This window comes from Gracilinanus agilis, chromosome 4, assembly GCF_016433145.1.
Source record: "Gracilinanus agilis isolate LMUSP501 chromosome 4, AgileGrace, whole genome shotgun sequence".
In the NCBI taxonomy this organism is placed as follows: Eukaryota; Metazoa; Chordata; class Mammalia; order Didelphimorphia; family Didelphidae; genus Gracilinanus; species Gracilinanus agilis.
In genome coordinates this window covers 110,598,401-110,621,283 of record NC_058133.1, presented here as the reverse complement: position 1 = coordinate 110,621,283, position 22,883 = coordinate 110,598,401, and the positions used below count along the sequence as shown (strand labels likewise).

The window sequence follows — 22,883 nt, the reverse complement described above, 5'->3', positions numbered from 1 at the left end:
TGCCACTGTCCCTGAGGATATACACACAGTTCAACCAAATAGGAACTCCATAAATATGATGAGGTTCTTCAGACACTTTTACTTACAGATGGCACTGTGCTGATTGTTCTGAGCCTCAGATTTTGAGGGTCTCCTAAATAAGATTCAGAGTCTTATTTAGTGGAAGATTATGAAAAGCATCACATTAAATCATGAAAGGCAGTGGAGGAAAGTCACTTTAGCCTAGCTATCTTTACGGAGAAGACAACAACAGGAAGGATGCCTACTGCTCAGACAACAGATACTGTAGGTCAGGGGGTCTTAACCTGAGATTCACAGGACTGCTGATAGGATTTCAGGGGGCCTGGGATCTTGTATGGGAAATATCATACCTTTATTTGAATAAATTAATTTCCTTTATAATCCTATATATTTTATTTTATGCATTTAAGAACAAGATTCTGAGAAGGCTTCATCGGACTATCACCAAAGGTGTCCAAAGCCCAAAGAAGGTTAGAGAACCAGAAGTAGAAAGGAAGTCAAAGGACTAGACTGCCTTTGGGTAACTTTATAACTCTTTTAATGAGCCTTGGCTGCTCTAGGAAGAAAAGGATTATCTTTTTAACACCGATACTCTGGTGATCTAGATAACTATGAATCATGGACTACCAAGCTCTGAAAAATTAAAGTTGAAGGTCATCATAAAATAAGAGAAAGATATATGGTGAGCAAGGGTAGGCTACAACACATTACCAATAAAAAATTCCACAAGAGCAAGCCCTAAAATGGGCATGATCAGAGATGATGAAATACACCGCCTGCCTCTCCAGGGGGAGAAGGGGTACAGGGACTCCCTCTGTGGGCCTGTTATGTATATGGTTAGATGGAGAGGCTGGGTTGTTACATCTTACTATGCTGCTTTTTTCTGTGTTTCGGTGCGGGGTGTGTGTTGGGATGGGTATATTGGGAAGTAACAATAATGTTTAAAAAAGGCACGAGAGAGAAACAGAGACTGATTTAATAATGTAAAAGGAGTTCTTGGCCTAGCCCAGTATCCGGATGAGAAGGATAAGGGATAAAGTTGGCATGCTCCACTGGTATCCACCACCTGGAAACTGGGAGAGTGCTGCAGGACCAGGTAAGAGCAGATATTGTCAAGATTTCCCCCAAAAGGGACAAGAAAGGCCTCTTTCCACTAGAGGTCAGTGAGTTTGACTTTGATTTCTGACAGAAGCCTAGAACATATTAGGGGAATGATCAGCGAACACCCATAAAAGAATGGAGGGCTCAAAAAGAGCACCTGGGCTAACTTTGTTTCCTTTGTGGCAGGGTTAAATGATCAGCATCAAGGGAATGCTATATTCCCTGAGAGGTATATTCCAACTAGATTTTAGCAAAGTATTTACTACAGTCTCTCATGCTGTGGAAAAGATGGAGAGATGTGGGTTATAACATAATTAGATAGTTTTAAAATGGATTGGAAGGCTGGACTCAGAGTAATCACTATTGGCTCAATATCAGCTTAGAAGGAGATCTCCAGGAAAGTGTCCTGGAGGCCTGCACTCTGCTCTCTGTTGTTCAACACTTTGTCCTGAATAAAGGCACAGCAGACATTGTTATTAGAGATGGGCTTGATGGATTAGACTTCAAAATTAGAGATGGCATAGAATTGGGAGGGAGTGCTAACCCACTCCACTGAATGAGAGAATCAGGATCCAAAAAGACTTGACAGGCTAGACCAGACAGTGCTGGGCAAACTTTTTAAAGAGGGGGCCAAAGGAAAAGAAATGCTCATCTGTCAGTCTGTTTCTAAGGAAACTCTTTTGAAGTTTCATTGTATTGTATCCTACTCCTTGTATTCATCAGATTAAGAATAATGTTGCTCCTGGATAGGACATTTCAGGGGCTCACATTTGGCCCGAAGGTTGTAGTTTGCCCATCACTGGGCTAGAACATTGGATTGAGTCAAATAAGATGAAATTTAATAGGGATAACTATAAAGCTATACAATAAGGTTCAAGAAATAGAATTTACAAGTACAAGATGAAGGAGCATGGCTAGACTTCACTTTGTCTGAAAATGATCTAGTTTTAATGAATTGCAAGCTTGCTATGAGTTAGTGGTACAATCTGGCAGCCATAAAAGCTAATTCAATCTTGGTCTACTGTTAAAGGGATTTTCTTAATCTCTCCCTCTGTCTCTTTAAGAGGCAGGAGCAGAAGGTTTTCTAAGTAGGAACTGTGAGAGAGAGCTGAAGGTTCCGTTGCCTAGGAGACAAAGAAGCTACGTAAGGAAGGGAGCAGTTGATAGTTGGACTTTTACCTCTGGATCTGGAGGGAGCAGGAGGTCAATCATGGTGTTTCAGTCAAGAGCCACTACTGGGATAGGGACATGTTTATTTATTAGTATAGGTAGGTAGTTAGTGAATACATTTGTAGCCAGAGTAGGTTAGATTAGGCCTGGTCTGGCCAGGCAGGAGAACCTGTCCTTGAAGACAGAGGAGGTTTTTTTTAGAAATTTTAGTTAGGATTAGGAATTTAGATATAGTCATAAGGTATTAGAGTAATAATCTCTCTTTCCTCCTTTCTACTTTCTATCTGTACTTCTTCTCAAATTAAACTAAGTGTTTTATCAAACTGCTCTCCTCACTTTTCTCAAGCTCCTACCAATTAACCCTTACACTGTATTAGGAGAGACATTCTGGGAAAAAGGAGCATTCAGCATTCATTACTCCATGCTTCAAGTATAGTGCTTCATTTTCAGCACTCTAGAAGGCAGAGAGAGAGTTACTGGAAGGATGACTAGAGCCAAAGGACCTGGATTCAAGTCCCAGGTGTGAATTACCATCAATAGGGCCTGGAATAAGTCACTTAACCCATAGAGGCCTCCGTTTATTTGTTTGGAGTTGGATGGATATCTCTCTCCATCTCTCTCTGTCTCTCAGTCTCTGTGTCTCTGTCTCTACCTCTACCTCTGTCTGTTTCTGTCTGTCTCTCTCTCTCACCCTGTCCTTTTGTGGGGAAGGCTCCACACATTATATCCAAAGTTCAATTTCTTTCCTACCTAGTACATGATGGAGTTAGATTGTAACTTCCTGATTGTAACATTAGAGATCCTATGACAGATCTGAGAATGCTCAGAGAGGGCAACCAGAATATGAAGGGCCCAGAATCAGTGCCAAATGGAGGAACCAGAGATCTCTTCAGATCTCTGAAGGGCTATTTTATGACTGAGACTTATCTTACTTGTTCCCAAAAGGCAAAATGAGGAGCAATGAAGACCAGGGGCAAAGAAGCAAATTTAGGCTTGGGAGGAGGAGAAAGATTTTGGGTGAAAGCAAGGAAGTGTTCCAGTATGCTAAGTTCCCTGTGGTAAACTTCTGCAGAACACAGATGACAGTGGCACAGACTAGGCTCGTCTAGATAGGTTTTGATTTGCATCATTGACAGGAATTCCTGAACTGAATTTGAGTATCTGAAAGTCAGGAGAAAGACAAAGCCCCAATTCCCTAGCAATCAGCACAATCCCAAAATAGAATGAGATGCCTCGGGAGGCAGCAGGTTCCCCCTCTTCGGAAGTCTTCAAGCAAAGCCAAGATAACTGCTTTTTAGGAGCGCTGTGGTCAGGATTGCTTTTTCAGGTATTTGGGGTTGGATAATGGTCTCTGAGGGACCTTTCAGTTCCATAATTCTGCAAATCAGTAATAGAGACAATAGCTTGGCTGTGTCCCCTGGGGCAGCTTTCTAGGATGACAGAAACAAGAGCAGCCCAAGCTGTGAAGGCCATATAGGACAGGATCAGAATCCCTGAAATAAAGGCATCCACATCCGTACCATCACAGAGCCACCAAGTCACTAAGCACCTCAGGGAGGTCACGCTGCACCTGCCCTCAGGCCCATGGCATGGGACCCCCTCTGGGAGGAGATGGGGGAGCTGCCCCAAATGAGGCTCCACCAATCTTCTTAGAGCACTGAGCTACTTCAGGACTTCAGCTTGGGGGAGATCTGGGATCCTCTCTTTGTAAGGCCAGGATCCTCTTTCCCATAGGGACAGCTGCTTCACATAGATTGTCTGCTAAGCATTCTCCTGTCTGCCTTCTCTCGTTTCTGTCTGCTATGAGGCAGATGAAGGGTTTTTTTTTTGTTTGTTTGTTTGTTTTTGTTTTTGTTTTTTGCTAGTTTCTCTGTGTTCATTGTGAACTGGTACTAGGTAGGAAAGGATTGAAGCTTTGGATATAGCATGTGGAGCCTTCCCCACAAAAGGATAGGGGATTGAAAATGAGATTGAACCCAATCACATCCCCTACAGTAATAATACTTAAGGGACCAGATAGATATAACAGGAAAGTATGGGTATTCAGGGAGACAGAGGGAGAGAGAAAGAGATGGAGGAGGGGAGGCAGAGAGAGAAAGAGAGACAGAGACAGAGAGGGAGGGAGGAAGAGAGAGGAAGGGAGAGAAGGAGAGGGGAAAGAGAGAGAGAAGAAAAAGAAAGAAGAAGGAGGAGGAGGAGAAGGAGAAGGAGAAGAAGGAGAAGGAGAAGAAAGAGGAGAAGGAGGAGGAGGAGGAGGAGGAGGAGAGAGAGGGAGGGAAAGAAAGAGGGAGGGAGAGAAGAGGAAGAGGAAGGGAAGAAGAGAGAGGGAGGGAAGGGAGAAAGGGAGAGAGGGGGAGAAGGAGAGAAAGAGAGAGAGAAGAAGAAGAAGAGGAAGAAGAAGAGGAGGAGGAGGAGGAGGAGGAGGAAGAAGGGAGGGAGAGAGACAGAGACAGAGGCAGAGAGTTTGGAGTGGCCTGTGGCCCCAACTCCCTGCTTCTCCTCCTAACAAGAAGTTTTTCTTCTGGACCTAGATCATGCTCCTCCTCCTCCTTGCCCCATTAATTTTCGCTTGCATGTGATGATTGATTAGGGGTAGAATTTCAAAGATTTGGCTTCTCCCAGACAGATTTATGGGTGACTAGACTTAAACCTGGGAGGGAGCCAGAAGGCCTACCCTGGCCCCAGGGCACAGGGGAAGCTTCTACCTGGGAACTTTAGAACTGATTACTTCCTGGAGTTCCTTGGAAGTCATTCAGTGAGACTGAGTCAGCCAAGAGTTTTGTCCAGGTTGGGATCCACCAGAGGCTAAGAGGGAATTATTTTCAGACCAATTTGGTGATAACTATCAAATGAAGATCAGTAGGGGCAGCTGTAGGTAGCTCAGTAGAAAGAGTGCTGGGCCTAGAGGCAGGTGGCCCTGGGTTCCAATATGGTCTCAGACACTTCCTAGTTGGGTGACCCTGGGAAAGTCACTTAACCCCATTGCCCAGCCCTTACCACTCTTCTGCCTCAGAACCAATATCCGGTACTGTTTCTAAGATGGAAGGTCAGGGTTTTAAAAAAAAAATGAAGATCAGTGCAACTTAGTGAGAAATGACTCCACAAAGAAAGATAATTGGGGCAGTGAGATGGCATAGTGGATACAACACCAGGCCTGGAGTCAGGAGGTACTGGGTTCAAATGTGATCTCAGATCCTTCCTAGCTTTATGACCCTGGGCAAGTCACTTAACCCGGTTTGCCTAGCCCCTGTCCTTCTAAGACTGAAAGGGTTATTTAAAAAAGGATAATTATCATAATAATATAATGCCTATTAAGTGCCAGGCACTGTGCTAAGAGCTTTACAAATATTACCTCATTTGATTGATACATTCACTGAAGCAGGTAGTAGTCAAGTGATTTGTCCAGGGTTACACAGCCAATAAGTGCCTGAAGCCAAATTTGAATTGAGGTCTTCCTGGTTGCCTCACCATTAGTGACTGAATTCCCTCATATTTATTAATTTAACAGTACCTAATAGCATTTGCGGTCCATGGTAAGCTAAGATCCCCCAATCCTTCTGACCCTGAATGCGAGGCCTGTCATTCCTCTCTGGATGGGGGGAAGGCCATGAGGAAGGCTGAGGGTCTGGCGCTGCCCCCCGCCCCAGGGGCTTACCGTGTCTGCTGATAAAGCGGATGCAGCTCTCCACCACGAGAGGAATGGCCTGGCCCGAGTCCTGAAGGAGCAAAGGCACGGCTGAGTTAGAGTTCTCAGAGACAACAAGTTCACATGAAGTACTAAAAATGAGATCCCGACCTTCCTCCCAAGAATCCCTCTCAGGTCCCTGTTCCAAGGCAGAAGGCTGGTGAGGGCGAGGCAGGGGTCAATGGCTCGTCTCCTGAGCCCTGAGTGTCCCCTGTAACATGCATGGCACCAGGCTGAGCACCCACAAAACCGAGAAAGTACGGCCCTCCAGTGTCGTGGGGAAACCTTCTCATCACTCCAGGGACAGCAGCTGCAGGCTGAGGAGGGATGCGAAGGGTCTGAGCCAAGACTTTAGCAAGTCAGGGAAACCAAGACAGTGGGCAGGGGCAGAGCCTTCTGGGCAAAGGTGTGGAGAGGGGAGATGGGAATGTCACATAGGCCAGAGCTAGTGTGCTGCAATGGAGAGTGTGTGGAGGAAGGAGGACCTGGGCCAAAGACCTTGTAGAATAACACAACCCCCACTACTCTGCATTTTCAGGTTTGAGAGCATTTCCAGATAGCTCCTTTGATCCTTGTGACATCAAAGGAGGCAGACAGGAGTTAAAGTGGCCTGCCAAGAGGAAGCTAGCAAGGCTTGAGGGGCTCTTTTCAGCTCCCCACTATGTGTCTGACCCTGGAAGCCAGGGAAAGCCTCTGAGGGCCCCTTCTGAAGACTCCCTCCAAAGGGCGGAGCCCCCTCTGAAGCTTCTCTTGAAGGTCACCTCTGAAGACCTCCTCCAAAACCTCCCCTGAAGGCCTCCTCCGAAGGCTGGGGAGCAACGGCCGCTGGGACCGGGCAGACACTGGGACAAATCGCCTGAGCCGCTGGGAGGATCAGAGTGGAAAGAGGCAGGCCCGAGTGCAGGCTGCTCTCAGAGCCCAGGTGTGGGATAGGCGCAGTGGATGGAGGGAGCGAGGGATGGGACGGCCTTTTGGATCCCTGGTGACGGAGAACAGGGGACCGGGGGGCCGGGCTGCGTGGGTCCAAGGGGAGTTGGCAGAGCTTTGGAGGAAAGGGAGTGTTCTACTAGCTGGAGAGCCTGAGGCTGCCACTTGCTAGCAGCATGATCTTGAGGAAAGTCCCATCACCTCGCCAGAGGTTTTATTCCTTGTATCCTTTATAGGAAGAAGAAAGTCTCTGGAAACAGATGATCCTGGGGTCTCTCCCAGCTCTGAAGCCTTTAAAATGGTGCTGATTCCTGCTAAGGAAACAGAGTTCTAGGCTGGATGTGCTGGGCTTGAGATCCCTCTGGGATGCCTGGTTACGAGGCCCAAAGGCAGACAAGGCGGCCAGCCTGGGCACAGAGTGAGGACGGAGGGGCACCCATCACTGGAGAGTGTGGCACAGATGGAGCCCCAGCCCTGCTGGGCAGACGAGAGTGGCAGCAGCGCCAAGCCCAGGAGGAGAGGGGGATTGCCGTGGGAGGAGCCGAGGATCTTGAGTCACAAAACCCCGGGGGGGGGGGGGAGCACTCGGAAGGGGAGAGATGGCGGGGAGCTGGGGATGGTGGTTTCGGCCCAATGCCAGAGGAGCCAGAAGGGACCCAGCGGAGAGGAAGCGAAGGACCCCGATTGTGGCAACTTTATCCAGGAGCTCTCAAGTCCTCCAGCCTCTAGCCTCCATGCTGCTCCTCCGCTCCGGCCGGTTCCTACTTCCCCCTCTCCCTCGGTCCACCTAATTCCTCCCCATCTTTCCACATCTGCCTCCTCCTGTGACAATCCCAGCCTGCTAGATTCTGCTAGGTGGGGAGGCCCATCTCTGGGGAGCCTGGGTCGCATCTGCTCCTCTTTGCATCACCCCTGGAGCTTTGGGCACGTGTGGCTCCAAAAAGACGTGTTGAATGAACTAGGAAGTCAAATGCATATAAAGGCAAGCTGGAGAGGAGCTGGGGGATTTCTGACTGGGAAGAGAGGGGAAGGGGCTGATTAGTGAGAAAGAATGAAGGCAGAACTCGGGCCGCAGAGGCCCTTCTCCAGAGATCGCCTCTTCCTCCTGACACTGGAGACCCGACTTTACCCACTCACTTGGGCGCCAGGAGGGGAGCAGGTGGGGCGCTCTGGGAGTCAGGCAGAGGGATGGCCTGGCACGGCTCCCAGTTCCCAGGGTGCCAGCAGCCTGCCAAAGGGTACACGGCCTGTGCCAAGGTGGAGCAGGAGTCAAGAAGGTCTTTCCAATGTTTATATTCATGACCCGAAAACCCCATCTGTTCCCTGTAGCTTTCCAGCGCCGGGGGCCAACGTGCCCTTGTGTCAGCGTCATCGGCGGTCGCGGGGGAGCCTGAGGCCCTCATACATGCCGAAACGAGGAAGAGGAGGGTCCCTGGTGGAGGCCCTGAGCCTGCAGAGCCCGGTGTGAAGCCCCTCGGGCCGCGCTGTCTGGAGCCCGGGGCCTGGGCCCGGCATAACGCTTGTCCTGATGTCCTGCGATGAGGCCCGCGGCCGGCCGGCACCCAGGGCTGAGGGGACGGAGCGATGAGGCACTCCTTCCTTGCGGGGAGTTGTGAGAAAAGCCAATGACCCAGAATCCTCGGCTGGATGACCCCATCACCCGGTTTATCCAACTAGGTTAGAGCCGGCCAGCCCTGAAACTTTTCTGGCCAGGATACTCTCTCTAAAGAAAGGCATTGAGAAGTTCGATGGGGGGCAGCCAGGTGGCAAAGCAGAGGGCATTGGGCCGGAGTCCAGAGGACCTGGGTTCAAATGTGACCTAGACACTTCCTAACTGTATAGCCCTAGGCAAGTCATGCAACCCTGACTGCCCAGCCCTTAGGGCTCTCCTGGCCTAGAAGGGATACTGAGACTGCACGTAAGGGCTTAAAAAGGGCGAGCCCCGAGACAGCTGGGCAGCACATTGGGCGGGTAGCACCAGGCACGGAGATGGGAGGTCCTGGGTTCAAATGTGACCTCAGATACTTCCAAATGTGTGATCCTTAGCAAGACAAGTGCCTAGTCCTCACTGCTCTTCTGCCTTACAATCATACTTAGGCAGCAAGGGCCTTATTTTTTAAGAAAAGGAAAGGGGAAAGAAAGAAATGAGCGCTCATCTTCTACAATTAACCGTTATCGTCTGGCATTGTGCTCGGGCAGCAGGGAGCACCAGCAGGGAGCACCACCTCCTTCAGGCCTCAGGCCAACGTGGCCATTGGGGATGGCTGGAGAGACTCTGAGCTGACCCACGAGGGAACGTGCCTCCAACGGGGATTAGGAATGGTGCGTCTGGAGGAGTTCATGGAAGAGTTTCCAACCAGAACACCCAAGGATGACCCAAGAGGGCTGGGGAGGTTGTGGATGGCAGCCGTCCCACCTTCGGACGTCTGCCGAGAGAGGGTCCTCTGCCCGGGCAGAGCAAACAGAACTGGAAAGCCAGGCTGAGTGTTTCTTACTCCCGAGGAGCACAGCAGCGAAGGAAGCGGGCTTACGTACACGAGGAGGGATCCAGGTTAGAGCGAGCGGCTCTGGGAGGAGCACAGAGCCCAGACGTCCTCGAGAAGCGTTTAAGAAAGGGATCAGTAAAAGCCATCCCAGAGAGTGGGAATGGTCTTCGGCCAAAGGCAGTGGGATGGCCTAAATGACCTCCCAGCTCCCTCCGGCTGGATTCCCTGGGCCGGTCACTTACCCCGGCCCTGGCCCCTGATACCCCTCGATCTGACACTAAGACGGAAGCCAAGGGCTTCCATAAAAATGCTGTGAAGGTTCCTCAACAGAACAGAATCTACCTGCTCTTTCACTGGCCGAGGACCTATAATCTGACTGTTACTCGTCTTGTCTCGACCCGTTTGCCTTTTTAACTAGTTCAAACAAACTACTTTTTGAAAAATTCTTTACTAAACCACTGCCAGGTTTGAATTGCCCTACAGGAAGCAGGTCAGAAGAACAAAAACAAGGCGCTGATTTGTTTGGGGCTTGGGGTCTATCCTGGAATTCTTAGGCAAACCCAGCCCTATACAACACACTTCTCCAAGGACTCAGGCCCACACACGCTGACTGGATGGGTGACACTCCTGTGACGGAGAGTCAGCGGCACCCGCCATCTCCCGCCTGCCCTAACCCACTCCTGGGGGAAGCTGGGAGGGCTTCCCGGAGAACGGGGTCTGCAGGGCCCTGGCACCTATGGCGGGACACTTCCCATTCATCCCTGTTCTCACCAGACAAAAATGGAAAAAAGAATCGGTCCTCCTTCCTCCCAGATATCCCGTCTCGGCCTTGGGTTATGGCATCACTGAGCTCTGAAAGCAATCAATCACCCCTGGAGAAGGCACCCCAGGCTTTGCCATTAACTGCAATCACAGGGGTCTGGGAAGGATAATTTATAATAATAACATTATGCAAGGATTTGAGCACCTCCCCCCAAAAGATTTTATTTCTCTCTGATGTCATTTTCACTAAACCATGAGCCAAGGGAGAGAAAGAAAAAACAAACAAACAAACAATCATGGCAGAGATGTGACACATGAACGGGTCTTATCCCAAGCCCATATTTGGCTTGCCAACTCATTCTTGGAAAAAGAAAAAATGAGGTCGGATGAACTCTCCATGCCCCAACATTAACCAGAGAAGACTGAAATCATCGGTAGAGAGTGCCAGCAACAAAGAACTATACAGGGTGCTCCAAAAGTCTTACCGTACTTTTATGCTATTCAGGCATAAAACTTTATTAGAGCTTATACAATAATTATAATTACTAATCATTTTGGGACACCCAGTATATGCATTCCTCTCAATATATGGATCACCCATTTTGGATTAAAAAAAATTTAGAACTATCTTTTCTATAAGCCCAGAAGGGTCTTTTAAAAATGTTTAGATTCTTTTAAACCCTTGCCTTCTATCTTACTATCAATTCTGTAGGATTACATTAATGTCCAATACTCCAAGTATTATATTTCATAAAGGAATAAAAAGGTAATTATCTAACAAAATAAGATCATGTGACTAAACTTTCCTACTTGTTCAAAAAAACCCGCTGGCAGCCACTGCCAATTCTAAGGTAGAAGAGCCATAAGGGTTAGGCATTTGAGTTTAAGTGACTTGCCCAAGGTCACAGAGTCGGCTGCCTTCCAGGGTCGTCCTTTTGCATTTTATCCTGTCTCTTTCTCACCAAACCTCTAAGGAGCCTAGGACCATGCACAGAGGCAAAAATAAAATAAAAAACAAACATTTATCCCTGATTGCCTAGCCCTTGCCCTTCATTCTCAGAATTGTTACTAGGACAATAGGTAAGGGCTTATTAAAAAAAAGAAAAGAAAAGATTGTGGTAACAAATCTGCTCTTGCTAGATAACAACCACCACCACCACAATACAATGCATTTCAAAGATAAATGGAATTTTTAGAGTATCCACATCCCAGCCTCCAATAAGAACACACTGGGAAGACCCGAGTTTAAATCCTACTTTGGAACACTGACTAGCTGAAAAAAGCACTTACTCTCGTCCCATCTGTAAAACGGGCCCCATGAGAACACCCACCTTCCAGAGCCGATGTGAGGATCAGATGAGACGTGAAAATACTCTGCAAACCTTAAAGTGCCCTAGCAAGGCTCGCTATTATGAGAGGTTGCAGCAGTTGGTGATTCTTGGAACACCTGAGAGGTGACTGCCCGGCAGGAAAGTGGGCTACCCCAGAGGCTCGGTGCCCAGAATGGGAGGCGCTAGCTGGGTGACCCTGGAAGGTCCCTGAGCCCCAACGGCTTACGCTGCCGCTCTTCTGTCCTAGAACCCATCCTGAGATGGGAGATGAGGGGGAGAAAAGCGCCAACAGTCCGACCCTGGGGCAGCCGCCTCTGCGCTCCCGTCCCGCTCCTCCCTGCGGCCCTGCCACGCTAAAAATACCCTGCGTGTCTCCCATGAGAAGGCCACAGAACTGGAACTAAAAGCAGCCCCGCCGGCTCACCCCGAAGCCACAAAGGAAACAGAAACACCCCGAGCTGCGCTTCGACGCTCTACGGTCTCGCCCAGGCGAGCGAGAGGGAGCCGTTGGGCTCATTTACTCGAACCCTTTCATTTGGGGGATGAAGGACCCCGTGGGGTGCCCAGGGGCCTGCAGGTGCTGCCCGCCTCCGCTCGGGCGCTTCTGGACAGGCTCAGCGGCCCAGAAACGACTCGCCACGGCCGAAGCTGTGGGAGTAACAGCCCGCCCGCTGTTTTACAGCGAGCCCGGACACAGCCTGCGCTGCGGACCGTCACCAGGACCCCTGGGGTGGGGTCTTTAAAGATGGTGTGCCCGGGCAGCCGACGAGCTGGAGCACCAGGCCTGGAAGCACAAAGTCCTGGGTTCCCATGCGGCCTCAGACACTTCATTCCCACTGCCGAGCCCCTCTTCTGCCTTGGATCCCAGACTCAGTATATTTTTGAACCCTTCCCTTCCTCCTTAGAATGAGTACTGTGCATTGGTCTGGGAGGCACCCCCGTAGGGAGGGGAGGGCCTGGGCTCAGCCAGGCCTCCCCAGGCACCCTTACCTGTTTCCTTATGGTGGAGCTTCGGCGGCTGCGGGGCCCGAGGCGTTGGCGAGGAGCCGTCCGGGAGCGGAGGAGAAAGGAAGAAGAAAGGGGCCAAGGTGAGAAGGATGCCTGTCCCGCAGGCCAAGGCAGCACTGCCCTCTCCCCAGGGGGGGAAAAGCAGACAGGGAAGCCCCTCGGGCCGCTCGGAGACCCCATCCCGCGCCTGGCCGCCCCCCTCAGGGGCTGACCACAGCGACCCTGACCAGGGGCGCAGCTCCTCCTGGTCCCAGCCTGGGGCACCCACCGCTCTAGGTTCAGTGGGAGGACGTGCAGGAGCGCCTCTCTGGAGGAGAAAGCGGGGAGGCCCTGGGAAGTGTCACCGAGGAAGGCCCCAGAGAAGCCTCTGGGCTCCAGGAGGCACGAGGGTCACCTCGCCCCTGGCTGACCACAAACTGACTGAGACAACCACAAATGCACTTCATCTCTAACAGCGTATTTTTATGTACTTTGTTAAACATTTCCTCACTATATTCAGTTTGGTTCAGGAAAAACTCCAGAGTTTTGAGAGCCACTCAGAGCCAGAGGCCCCTCTTAAGGTCTTTTCTAGTTTAAGAAGTTCAGGAGGACTCGTTCTAATCTTTGATCCCTCTTTTACAATGCTTTCCTTTCTTTCTTTTTTTTTTTTTTAACCCTTACTTTCTGTCTTAGAATCATTACCTCATATATTGGTTCCAAGACAGAAGATCGGTCAGGGCTGGACAACTGGGGTTAAGTGACTTGCCCAGGGTCACATAGTTAGGAAGTGTCTGAGGCCAGATTGGAACCCAGGACCTTCCATCCCTAGTCCTGGCTCTCCATCCACTGAGTCACCCAGATGCTCCCCATAATACGTTTTAAGAAACTCTCTTATCTTGTTTCCCTCCAGTTAGAGAGATTATTACATTCATGGGGATCTTCACTATAATCCATATGGAAAAAAGATGACAGGCAAATGAAGCTATTCTAAATAATGGGTCTGTAATTACAAATGGCCTCTGGATTATTGTTTGTGTTGGCAGATGCAAGTAGCTGACAGGATGGGCTGAAACAGAAGTCCCCGAGGAGGCCTGCCCACGGAAGCTCTTTTCACTGCTGAAGTCAGCGAGCTTCCAGCATCTGAGGGCTATCAGCAGTGAGAAAGGTAGGAGCCTCGAGGGTGCTGCACTGGCCCTGGGAGAAGGGCATTTCCTGGAGATCTCTAGGGCTTCCTTCGGGCAGCGGAGGCCCTCAGAAGGCTTTGGGGTCCCCAAGGGGGAGCCAGATTTCTCCCAGAAGCTGCTGCTTCACTCTGAAGGATATTTCAGTACTAGGAAATGGCCACTAATTAGGATCTGTATTCTCTTAGTCCGCGAGAAATGGACTCCAAGAACCCAGCGCTCCCTTCAGATCTCCCTTCTCCAGGATGGAAGCGGCCTCCAGCCTTCATTTTGGGCCTCCTAGGTGCTCTAGCATCTCACCTTCCCTACAAGAGCTATTTCTGGGCCTTCCTTCCACACACTCTCCCTAAGACTCTCTGAGAATCCCAGTTCCATTTCAGGCCAGATGGGGTCAGCAGGACAGAGAGAAAGAGGGCCCTCTATTGTAGAATCATCACCCAGTGCCACTCCCCAGCCCACCGGTGTTCCCAGCCCTCCAACCCTGCCTAGGGCTGTCCCCAGTCATGCCTACCTGGCCAGAGAGCAGTCTGTCCGCTGACCTGTTGGAAAGACAAAAGCCAAAAAGGTCTGTGTTGGAGAGTGAGGAGCTGGGCAGAGAAGAGGGTCAGAAACCAGACCGTGGGAGAAGGAAGTGAATTACATTTGAGGGGAAGGTCAGGGGGAAGTGGTGGTGGGGTGGCAGTAGTCAAGGGGAGAGGAGGACACAGCTCTGGAGAAGAAGGACTGTGAACTTGCTCCCCAGAGCCCTTCTCCTAAAAAGGAACAACCTTCTCTAGCACAAAGGAGGCTCCTGAGGGTAGGAAATGCTGAAGAACAGCCGGGACTCCTCCATTCTGAGATGGCCTTCTGGGGGTGAACCCCTGTGCCCTCAGGTTGCCAATCTCTGCTCTTCACAGCTTAAGAGAAGGAACTGGCAGGTTGAGGAGGGGGAGAAGATAAACAGATTCCAAGTGGCTAGAAGAAAAATGAGAAACTTATCCAGGAGTGAGGGGTCCTTGTTGACTGGTAAACATTGGGAGCATTCTAGGTAGTTGGCTGGGGATGGCTTGGGGGGATAGTTATTTGTTTCTACATTTGCTTTAATTCAACCCCAAAGCCTGATAAGATGGTGGGAAAAGGCCATGCTGGCACAACCAGAAGAAGGTCTACTTAAAATAATCCCCTAGGCTGTGAGGTATAGAGAGGGAAGACCCTCTAAGCATATGCTAGAGCTAGGACAAGAATGTCTGGCTTCCCACACTCCTTCCCACTCTAAGAAAAGGATCTGAAAGGAGAAAGGGAGGCTGGGGGATTAGAGTGCACGCACCGCCCCCTCCCCTTAAAGGTTGCTAATTGTTGATGAGAGTTGAATGTGTCTTATATAGCCCTTCCCCCTCCTGACACCAACCTCTCATCTGCAAAAATATTATTCTGAGCCATTATTTTCAACATCTGTCCCATTTCCACCCTGGAATATTCATACACATCAATTATCCCTCAGTGGCAACAACAAGAGCACTTGCATTATGGTGACAAATGCATGCAGAAGCCAGAAACATAATGACTTGCAGATAGGAAAATCTTCTGCTATTTTTTTTTAAATTGCTGGAACTTGTCATCTTTAGATTAAGGTAATTTGCAAAAATAATAAATGGTCACCCATTCTTTTGCTGTACTCTATGTAGTTGGTCTGCATGTAGGCGTATGTCTTAGGGTCTCAGACCGAAAGGGCTGTCTCTAGAGGCTGTTCAAATTTGCTTACCCTAAAGAAATCACAGTTCTAGCTTGCTGAAAATAAGACTGAGCCTTCTTTCTCCTTGATATCCCAAGAGTAATCTGAGAGCTGGAGAGCAAAGGCTTTCTGTGAATAGAGATCGTTCTCAATGTCCAAACCTGTCCAGTTCTTGTGGTGCGTGGGATAGGGCCCATGGGAGAGCGTGAAAGAAATGGTCACAGTAGAAAAGATTTTAAAGGGGGCAGCTGGGTAGCTCAGTGGATTGAGAGCCAGGCCTAGAGATGGGAGGTCCTAGGTCCAAATCCGGCCTCAGACACTTCCCAGCTGTGTGACCCTGGGCAAGTCACTTGACCCCCATTGCCTACCCTTACCAATCTTCCACCTATAAGTCAATACACAGAAGTTAAGGGTTTAAAAAAAAAATTAAAAAAAAAAAAGATTTTAAAATCTTCATTAAAGCAGGTGGAAACGCCTTTCGTTATTTGGGAATGGCTGACGGGGTGTGTGTGTGTGTGTGTGTGTGTGTGTGTGTGTGTGTGTGTGTGTGTGTGTGTGTGTGTGTGTGTGTGTGTGTATGCATGCCTGCCTGTGTGTAGACGATGTGTGTGTCTGTCCATACTACCCAGGTGAAGGATGGAGCCCACATTCTCTAGGTTAGTCTCAGGAGAGACTTGAAGGAAAGCCTGAATGAGTGAGTGCTGCTTTGCTCTTGAGAGGAGGAAAGAATTCCACCCGTGCAGGGTTGTGTGATCTTCTGTGATCTCCTCCTGACTTAGGAAAGCACGGAAATGGAGCAGACACAGAGCGTGGCATGAATTTGGGGTTAGGGTGGCCCTCGGAGGCAGCGCAAACCTGGGAACCCCAGGAAGCTGGGGGCCAGCACGGAGCGAGGCTGAGGAGCTGGGCAGAGGCCAATCCCAGCAGGGACACTCCTTCACCTTGCCTTCTCTGCTTGTCAGCCGTGTGGAGAAAGTCCAGAGGGTCTGCCCGGAATCCTGCCCTGCTCCTTTCTGGGGATCTGGCTGGGGTCAGTGGCCGGTGACATAACCCAGGCTTGCTGCTTCCTCTGCTTCAGGACCCAAAGCGGGGGCAGTGATGCTTGGCAAATGGTGTCTGCAAAGCTGGTCTGTTCTTCTCTCGCTAATGTATGGGGCGTCTCAGAGCTCTAGCACGGGAGCCTCTGCCCTTGCTTCCTCCCCCCTCTCTCTGGAAAGCCTTCTGTAGAAGGCCCATCAAAAAGCATCATCTAGGATGCAAAATGTGGCGCTGGGAGCTCCAGTTTACCAGCTTCCTTGCACCCGTCTCGGCCTCTCCCACAAGGCCTGGGGATGATAAATAATCAATCAGCCCCCTTACCCTGGCTGTGGCAGAGGAGGCCAAGGGGGGTGGGTGGAGAGCAAGCACGCTCCATTTAAACAAATAGATGATGCCCATTAGTGCTTCATTAAGCATTCCCCTTTTGCCATTACTCAAGCAGTCATTGGCAAGGGGGCTGAGAGGGAGGATGTTGCTCTTGTATCAAACAGACTGGAAAAAGAAATATATTCATAAAACACGAGCATGTGCATTTAGCCTGGCTTAGCTGGGATAGAGGCAGAAGGCCCAAACCGTGAGCGTGGCAGTGCCTGCCTGTACTCACTTTCTCCCAGGGTCTTCTGGAGAAGGTCATGCTTGGCCTGGAGCTTGGTGATGAGGTTCCTGCCCTCCAAATACTCCTTCATTTTCTATGAGGGAGGAAAAGAGAAAAGGAACAATCAAACCAGACCAGAGAAAAAAGAAATCATGCCGGCTCAGCTCCGTGAATCACTTTCCAAAGTCATCCTTGGCATTGGCTTTCTTGTTTGTTTTTCACTTCCCTGAGGCTCTAGGCACAGGGGCCAGTGCTTACAGGGCAGAAATCAGGGCCAGGCCCGCTTAGCTCAAAGTTTCTGGGCCCACAATGACTGTATCCCCTCCCTTCCTGAGGCCTCTTAGAGTCGTCTCAGACACCATCATCTCCTCCTTCAGCTTCCTCGGAGGAACGAGCAGAAAGACCAAGTTGGATGGGGCTAATCCTCTCCGGTATGTGTAAGGACACACATCTGTCACTTGTTATGGCTGCTGCAATCTGGGAAGTTCTCCACCCGGCTCCCCCGACCCCAGGAGGGACCCCAAAGACAGGCCCAGCCTCTGCCCCAATTAGGAGCCTGGGATGCAAAGCCTCTTCCTCTGAGGTCATATCTCAAGCAGCTTCTTCCTCCCTCCCCTCGCCTGCACTTTGCCGCTTTGGAGAAGGCTTAGAATTTCTTAGATTTGCAGGGAGGGGCTGGGGGTTCCCCTCCCACTCCCTCCCCCAGTTCTGGATGCATGAAGACCTTATGGAAATGAGACAGCTCTGACCAACACAATATAACAACTGGGAGAAGCTCAGACTGAATCCTCTTTCATCCTCTCCCACTCAATGACCAACTGGATCTCCAAGTCCTAGAAGCTGGAGCAAGGCCGGATGGCACAGGACAGGCCTGGCTCTCCGGAGACCCATCAGATGGGCCCTGCTCCCCTTTTTCTAGCCTGGGCCGGCCGCCGGCACTATTTAGAAATCCCATGTTATTGCCCTGGTTCTAGATGGTTGAGCTTTTCTGGACTCCATTTCTGGAAAGGATGCTCTAAGTCAGATGGACGGCTGCCACCCCCCACCTACGCTGCTGTGGCCACCATTTGCTTGGGAACCTGTCCCTGAGCCCCTTTCTAGGTTAGCTGTCCCAGCTTCCAGAGCCCTGGAGAGAACCTGCCCCCTCTCTGCAGTCACCCACATGCCAGGCTCCTTCCCCCACAGGCTCGACCCCAAGGAGCTGGCAGGGGAGATATTAAGGACAGGCTTTGTTCTGGAGCGTTTGGAAAATGGGCTGCTCATTACTGCTCGGATTCCCTCATGACTTCCCAGAATGGAGCTGGGAAGAGGGAAGAAGGAAACAGGACCCCAGGGAATCCTAGATCTAGAGCTGGACAGGACAGAAGGGTCCATTTCCTACAACTTAAGGGACTAGGCCAAGGTCACGCATGCAGGGCTGGGTTCCCCCTCAGACCCTGTCCTCTTTTCAAGGCACAAGGCTACTCTCCTGGAGTTTCTCTTTCTTGGGAGGGGGTGAGGGCAGGGAGCAAGGGGTCAGTGGGGGAGATTCTGGACCTGGGATTTATTGCCAGTGAGAGAGAATAGTTTCTACCGAGGCAGATGTCTCTGGGACAGAGTTCTCAGTGAAGAATTTCCCCTCCCCAATGGTCAGCCATGGCATTGCATTTTCCAGTCTTAAAGAGCTGCCTGGAGACCCCAAGAGTCTTGTCCAGAAGGACACAACCAACTACATACCAAGGGTAGGAACAGAATTCAGATATTCCTGACTCCACGACAGGTCCTCTAGCCACTGCATCATTTAAAAACAAACAAAAAAACCCTTACCTTCTGTCTTAGGAGAGCGGTGAGGGCGAGCTAACTGGGGTTAAACGCTTGACCCAGGGTCCCCCAGCTGGGAAGTGTCTGAGTCCAGATGGGAAGCCAGGACCCCCATCTCCAGACCTGACTATCCCCTGCGCCACCCGGCTGTCCCCCAGCCTAGAGGAGTCTTAAGAGACATCCATGAGAGCTGCTTTCAAATCCTTGAAGAGCTGGGAAGAGCCTAGCCTTATTCTGTCTAGTTTTAGAGGGAAGAGCAAGGACGAGCAGGAGATGGTGGCTCAATTGAAGAAGGGAAGGCTCTGAAGCAATCTGAGATGCGTGAAAGTGGGATGGGCTGCTTTGTTGAAATAAGAAGTTCTTCATCACTCAAAGAGACCTTAGAAGCTAAGGGGAATGTTACAGAATATATGAACACAATGAGCACATACTGACGTACAGTGGCATGCATCCAGACTGGTCAACCTCTGAAGCTGAAGTCAGATTTTAGGATTTTGATCCCTGGATCTTGCCAGCACTGTCATGAGACAAGGATTCTGGGAGAAAGGAGACGTGAAGGGACCACATTCCAGGGCTTCTGGGGCATTTCATACAAATGCAGGCTGCGGAGGGCCTAGCGAGTTCAGGACTCATGGTCCAAGAAGAGCCGAGTTCCAGTCCCACCTCAGACACTTACTAGCTGGGTAACCCCGTTTACCTCAGTTTCCTCATCTATAAAATGAACAGGAGACAGAAACAGCAAAGTGCTCCAGTATCTTTGCCAGGAAAACCCCCAGAAGGGGTCAGGAAGCACAGGACACGACAAAGGACCCCTGGGGATCACCTCTTGTTCGTGCCCCCAGGCCCCAGAGTGTTCTAGCAGGGGCACATCTGCAGGAAATAAGATTCCTTTGTTGGCTTCCCTGCTCCATCTGTTCCCACGGCTAGCGCTTCCACCTGCTGTCAGTCTTGGCTGGGTGATATCCTAATCAGCAATCGGTGCCTCACGGTGAGGCCTGCAAGAGCAGCTCAGGGCCCAGAGGTGAGGGATCTGAAGCCAGGACCCTGGCGTCAGCCCTCCCTCCCACTCCCCACCACCACCACCGAGGCCCCGGGGAAGGAGGAAATCCTCCCCAAGAAGCTGAAAGCCTAACCAGGCTGGCTGATCCTGAAAGGGGCTGGATGCAAACTCCCTCCCTCACGGCCAGAGTGGGGATGCCGGGAACCTTTTGTTCCGTGCGTGTTCACAGTTCATTCATTAGCTCCAGCTGTCAGTCAGGTCCCCATTAAAATAAATAACTATCGCATAAGGAGGTATGACGGATTACCTTTTCACATCCCATTTACATCCTGAAGGATTCGGATTGTGTCCAGGTATGACCTGCATCCCAAGGAGCAGGCTGGTCACCCTGGCTGGGCAGCTTTGCTTTATGGTGCCCAGTTAGGGCCAACGTTAAATAGTTCTGGGGGGTCGACTAGGTGGCTCAGTCCCAGAGGCAGGAGGTCCTAGGTTCAAATCTAGCCTCAGATACTTTTCTAGCTGTGTGACCCTGGGTAAGCTGCTTAACTCCCACTGCCTGGCCATTACCAATCTTCTGCCTTGAAACCAATACACAATATTTATTGATTCTAAGATGGGAAGTAAGGGTTTTTTAAAAAAGTTAAATGATTCAGATTCTACTCTGTGAACAGTTTCAACCATTTTACTTTAAATTTGCACACTCTTGTCTATGCAACCAGCTCTTGGCTCTCTGAGAAATAAGATTGAGATGAATAATCATGCCTTTACCCTCAGGAGCTGAGATGGGAGCTGTGCCACTGGATTATTTTTTTTTTTTAATGCAGAACAGATTGAATAGGCAAAGCTTGTCGAAGTCATAAAAGGAATAGATGGCTTTTCTGATGATGTCTGAAAGAGGTCAGAGAACTAGGAAAGGCCCTGTGTGTAGGGCAGGCTCACATCTCTCTGAGAATCACAAATACCGATAGGAAGTCCTCGCTGAGACCACCTTCATTGTAAAGACTTGTAAGCTCTTGGTATTTCTGTCTTCAAAGCTCATTACCAACATTAAGTAATTAATTCCCCCCAACTCCTGAGAAATATCACTCCTGTCTGATGTTTTCCTCTTCCCGAATGGAAGAACAAAGGAAGAAAGGGGGAAGCATCTTCTCCAAGATCATTCGGCCAAAAATAGAAGGAAGTTCCGAGAATCCAGGGAGACCAGGGACCCCATCTCCATCTAGTTTCCCCAGAACCCCCACCTCCTTGTGACTCATGGCATATATGTAATACATTTGAAAAAGCTAGCTGTCCTGGGGGCCAGACAAGATTTGAAAGGACCCCACCCCCAATACCATGAAGTATGGAAAACGTAATCTTGACATCATTTTGAATACTTCTAAGCCATTTTGTAAACAGTGTGAACTAAAACCTGGTTAGAATAGATGATTCAATCAAGGTCCAAATCCCTCACTAGGTCAGGAGGAAGAAGAGCAGGTACTAGTCTTGGCTTTGCTGTTTAATCCTGAGCAAATTGCTTAATGACCTAGGGCCTGGATTAATGAGATGAGAGGCTTTTATGTATAAGATTTCCCTCAGTGTTTACCCCCATCAGACTTGGCTCCAAGGCAAGAGAAAAGATTTCTTTTTTCCTTAGCTGCAAAGCATCAATTAGGCAAGGATTATATTTAAGTACAGGTATCCCTTCTAAACTGCAGGGGTTGGGGTGAGGTACCCCGGCGATAAGAAAAATCTGTGGAAAATTGTTTGGTCCTCCCTCCATGCTTGAAGAGAAGCTTGAATTTTTTTCTTTTTATGGGGTGTCTATAGTACCTTACTGTAAAATTTGGGTTAAGTATTTGGTCATAGGCCACATAAAAACCAATGTTAAATAAGATATCTCTGCATTTCAACTCCCTGTGTGTCATGTGCTGACTTTCATGCTCTTTTCAAAAAACTTGAACTTTTATTTTAATTTTAAAAAAGAAATTGTGCCCATTTATGGTACTAAAAGATAAGATGTGTTGATATCATACAATACTATACATATATTTGATGTATTTCTGAGTTTCTAAGCTTTTTCTGTGTCATTTGTAGGCTTTCATGTGTCATCTGTGACTTCTGCAAAACTCTTCGAAAATTCCTATTTAATTTTTTATGCTGACCCAAGATAGTTCAAAACCTTGATGGGGAAAGTCCCAATGTGAAAGGGATACCTGCAAGAGCAAATGTGTCATCCTGAATGGAAGCTACATTGGTAATAACATGAATAAAGAGAAATGCTCCCATCTAGCAGCCCCGGCAACTGGCCTTAGGCAAGTCGATAAATGGCCAGACCTCTGGCTGAGTCAGAGCCACATGGCTCAAAGGGCACCTCAATTCCTGTGAATGGATGGGGAAAGCTGGGGCATTCAGGCATCTAGAGATGCTCCATCTTTAAATTCTCTCTCTCACCTACTCTGTCAACCTTCACACTCCCCGGATGTCTCAGCTTCTTCCCTGCATACACACTGACTTGAGAAAAAGGAATCAAAGCAGAAAGCCAGTGGCCCTTTACCTAATGAATTATGGAGGCACAGAAATGCTTTTCAAAGATTAATTTTTTTTAAGACTCTTCCTAGGAACCACACCAGACCCAAGCCAAACACCTCTAAAGTAGCAGGAGAGGCAAAGGAGGGATCAAGGGACCCCGTGATTTTCCTCCAAGCCCTGCTCCGAGACACACGGATGCTATTATGGTGACTGGCTTCCCCCTGCCAACCAAGCACAATAAAACCCCCCTCCTTCCTATCTTTTTCTCCCCCTTCAGGCAGGAAACAGCTGTCAGATGGAAGTCATAGAACAGCAAACCTTAAGGAGCCAGTCTCCTGGCTCTGCCGATGGGGCAGAGGCATCTTCGCTTACGCTGCTTCCTTCTCCTGCTTGTGCCCTAACCTGAGTGCAGGGGGTCCGGGAGCGCGGCTTGGTCCATTCAAACAGCCTTTCACGGCCATGAAGAACGGAGGTGACAGAGTCATCCAAAGCAACAGTCTGGTCCCCACTTGTACCCCCATACTGCGAAGAACCTTCAGTTGTTTTTGCTTATTCAATTGCCCGCTACAAAGTGACT

At 49.6% G+C, this 22,883-nt stretch overlaps 1 protein-coding gene across 2 annotated transcripts in view; it reads right to left on the bottom strand.

Moving 5' to 3' along the window:
* SRGAP2 (SLIT-ROBO Rho GTPase activating protein 2) overlaps nucleotides 1-22,883 on the bottom strand; it is a 232,911-nt gene that overhangs the window by 25,860 nt on the left and 184,168 nt on the right. For both annotated transcript variants that reach the window (XM_044671582.1, XM_044671583.1), the window contains exons 10-13: nucleotides 17,005-17,089; nucleotides 14,163-14,190; nucleotides 12,474-12,501; nucleotides 5,948-6,008 (exon numbers count right to left, since the gene is read on the bottom strand). In XM_044671582.1, the coding sequence (XP_044527517.1) occupies nucleotides 5,948-6,008; nucleotides 12,474-12,501; nucleotides 14,163-14,190; nucleotides 17,005-17,089 (202 nt within the window). The remainder of the gene's footprint in view (nucleotides 1-5,947; nucleotides 6,009-12,473; nucleotides 12,502-14,162; nucleotides 14,191-17,004; nucleotides 17,090-22,883) is intronic.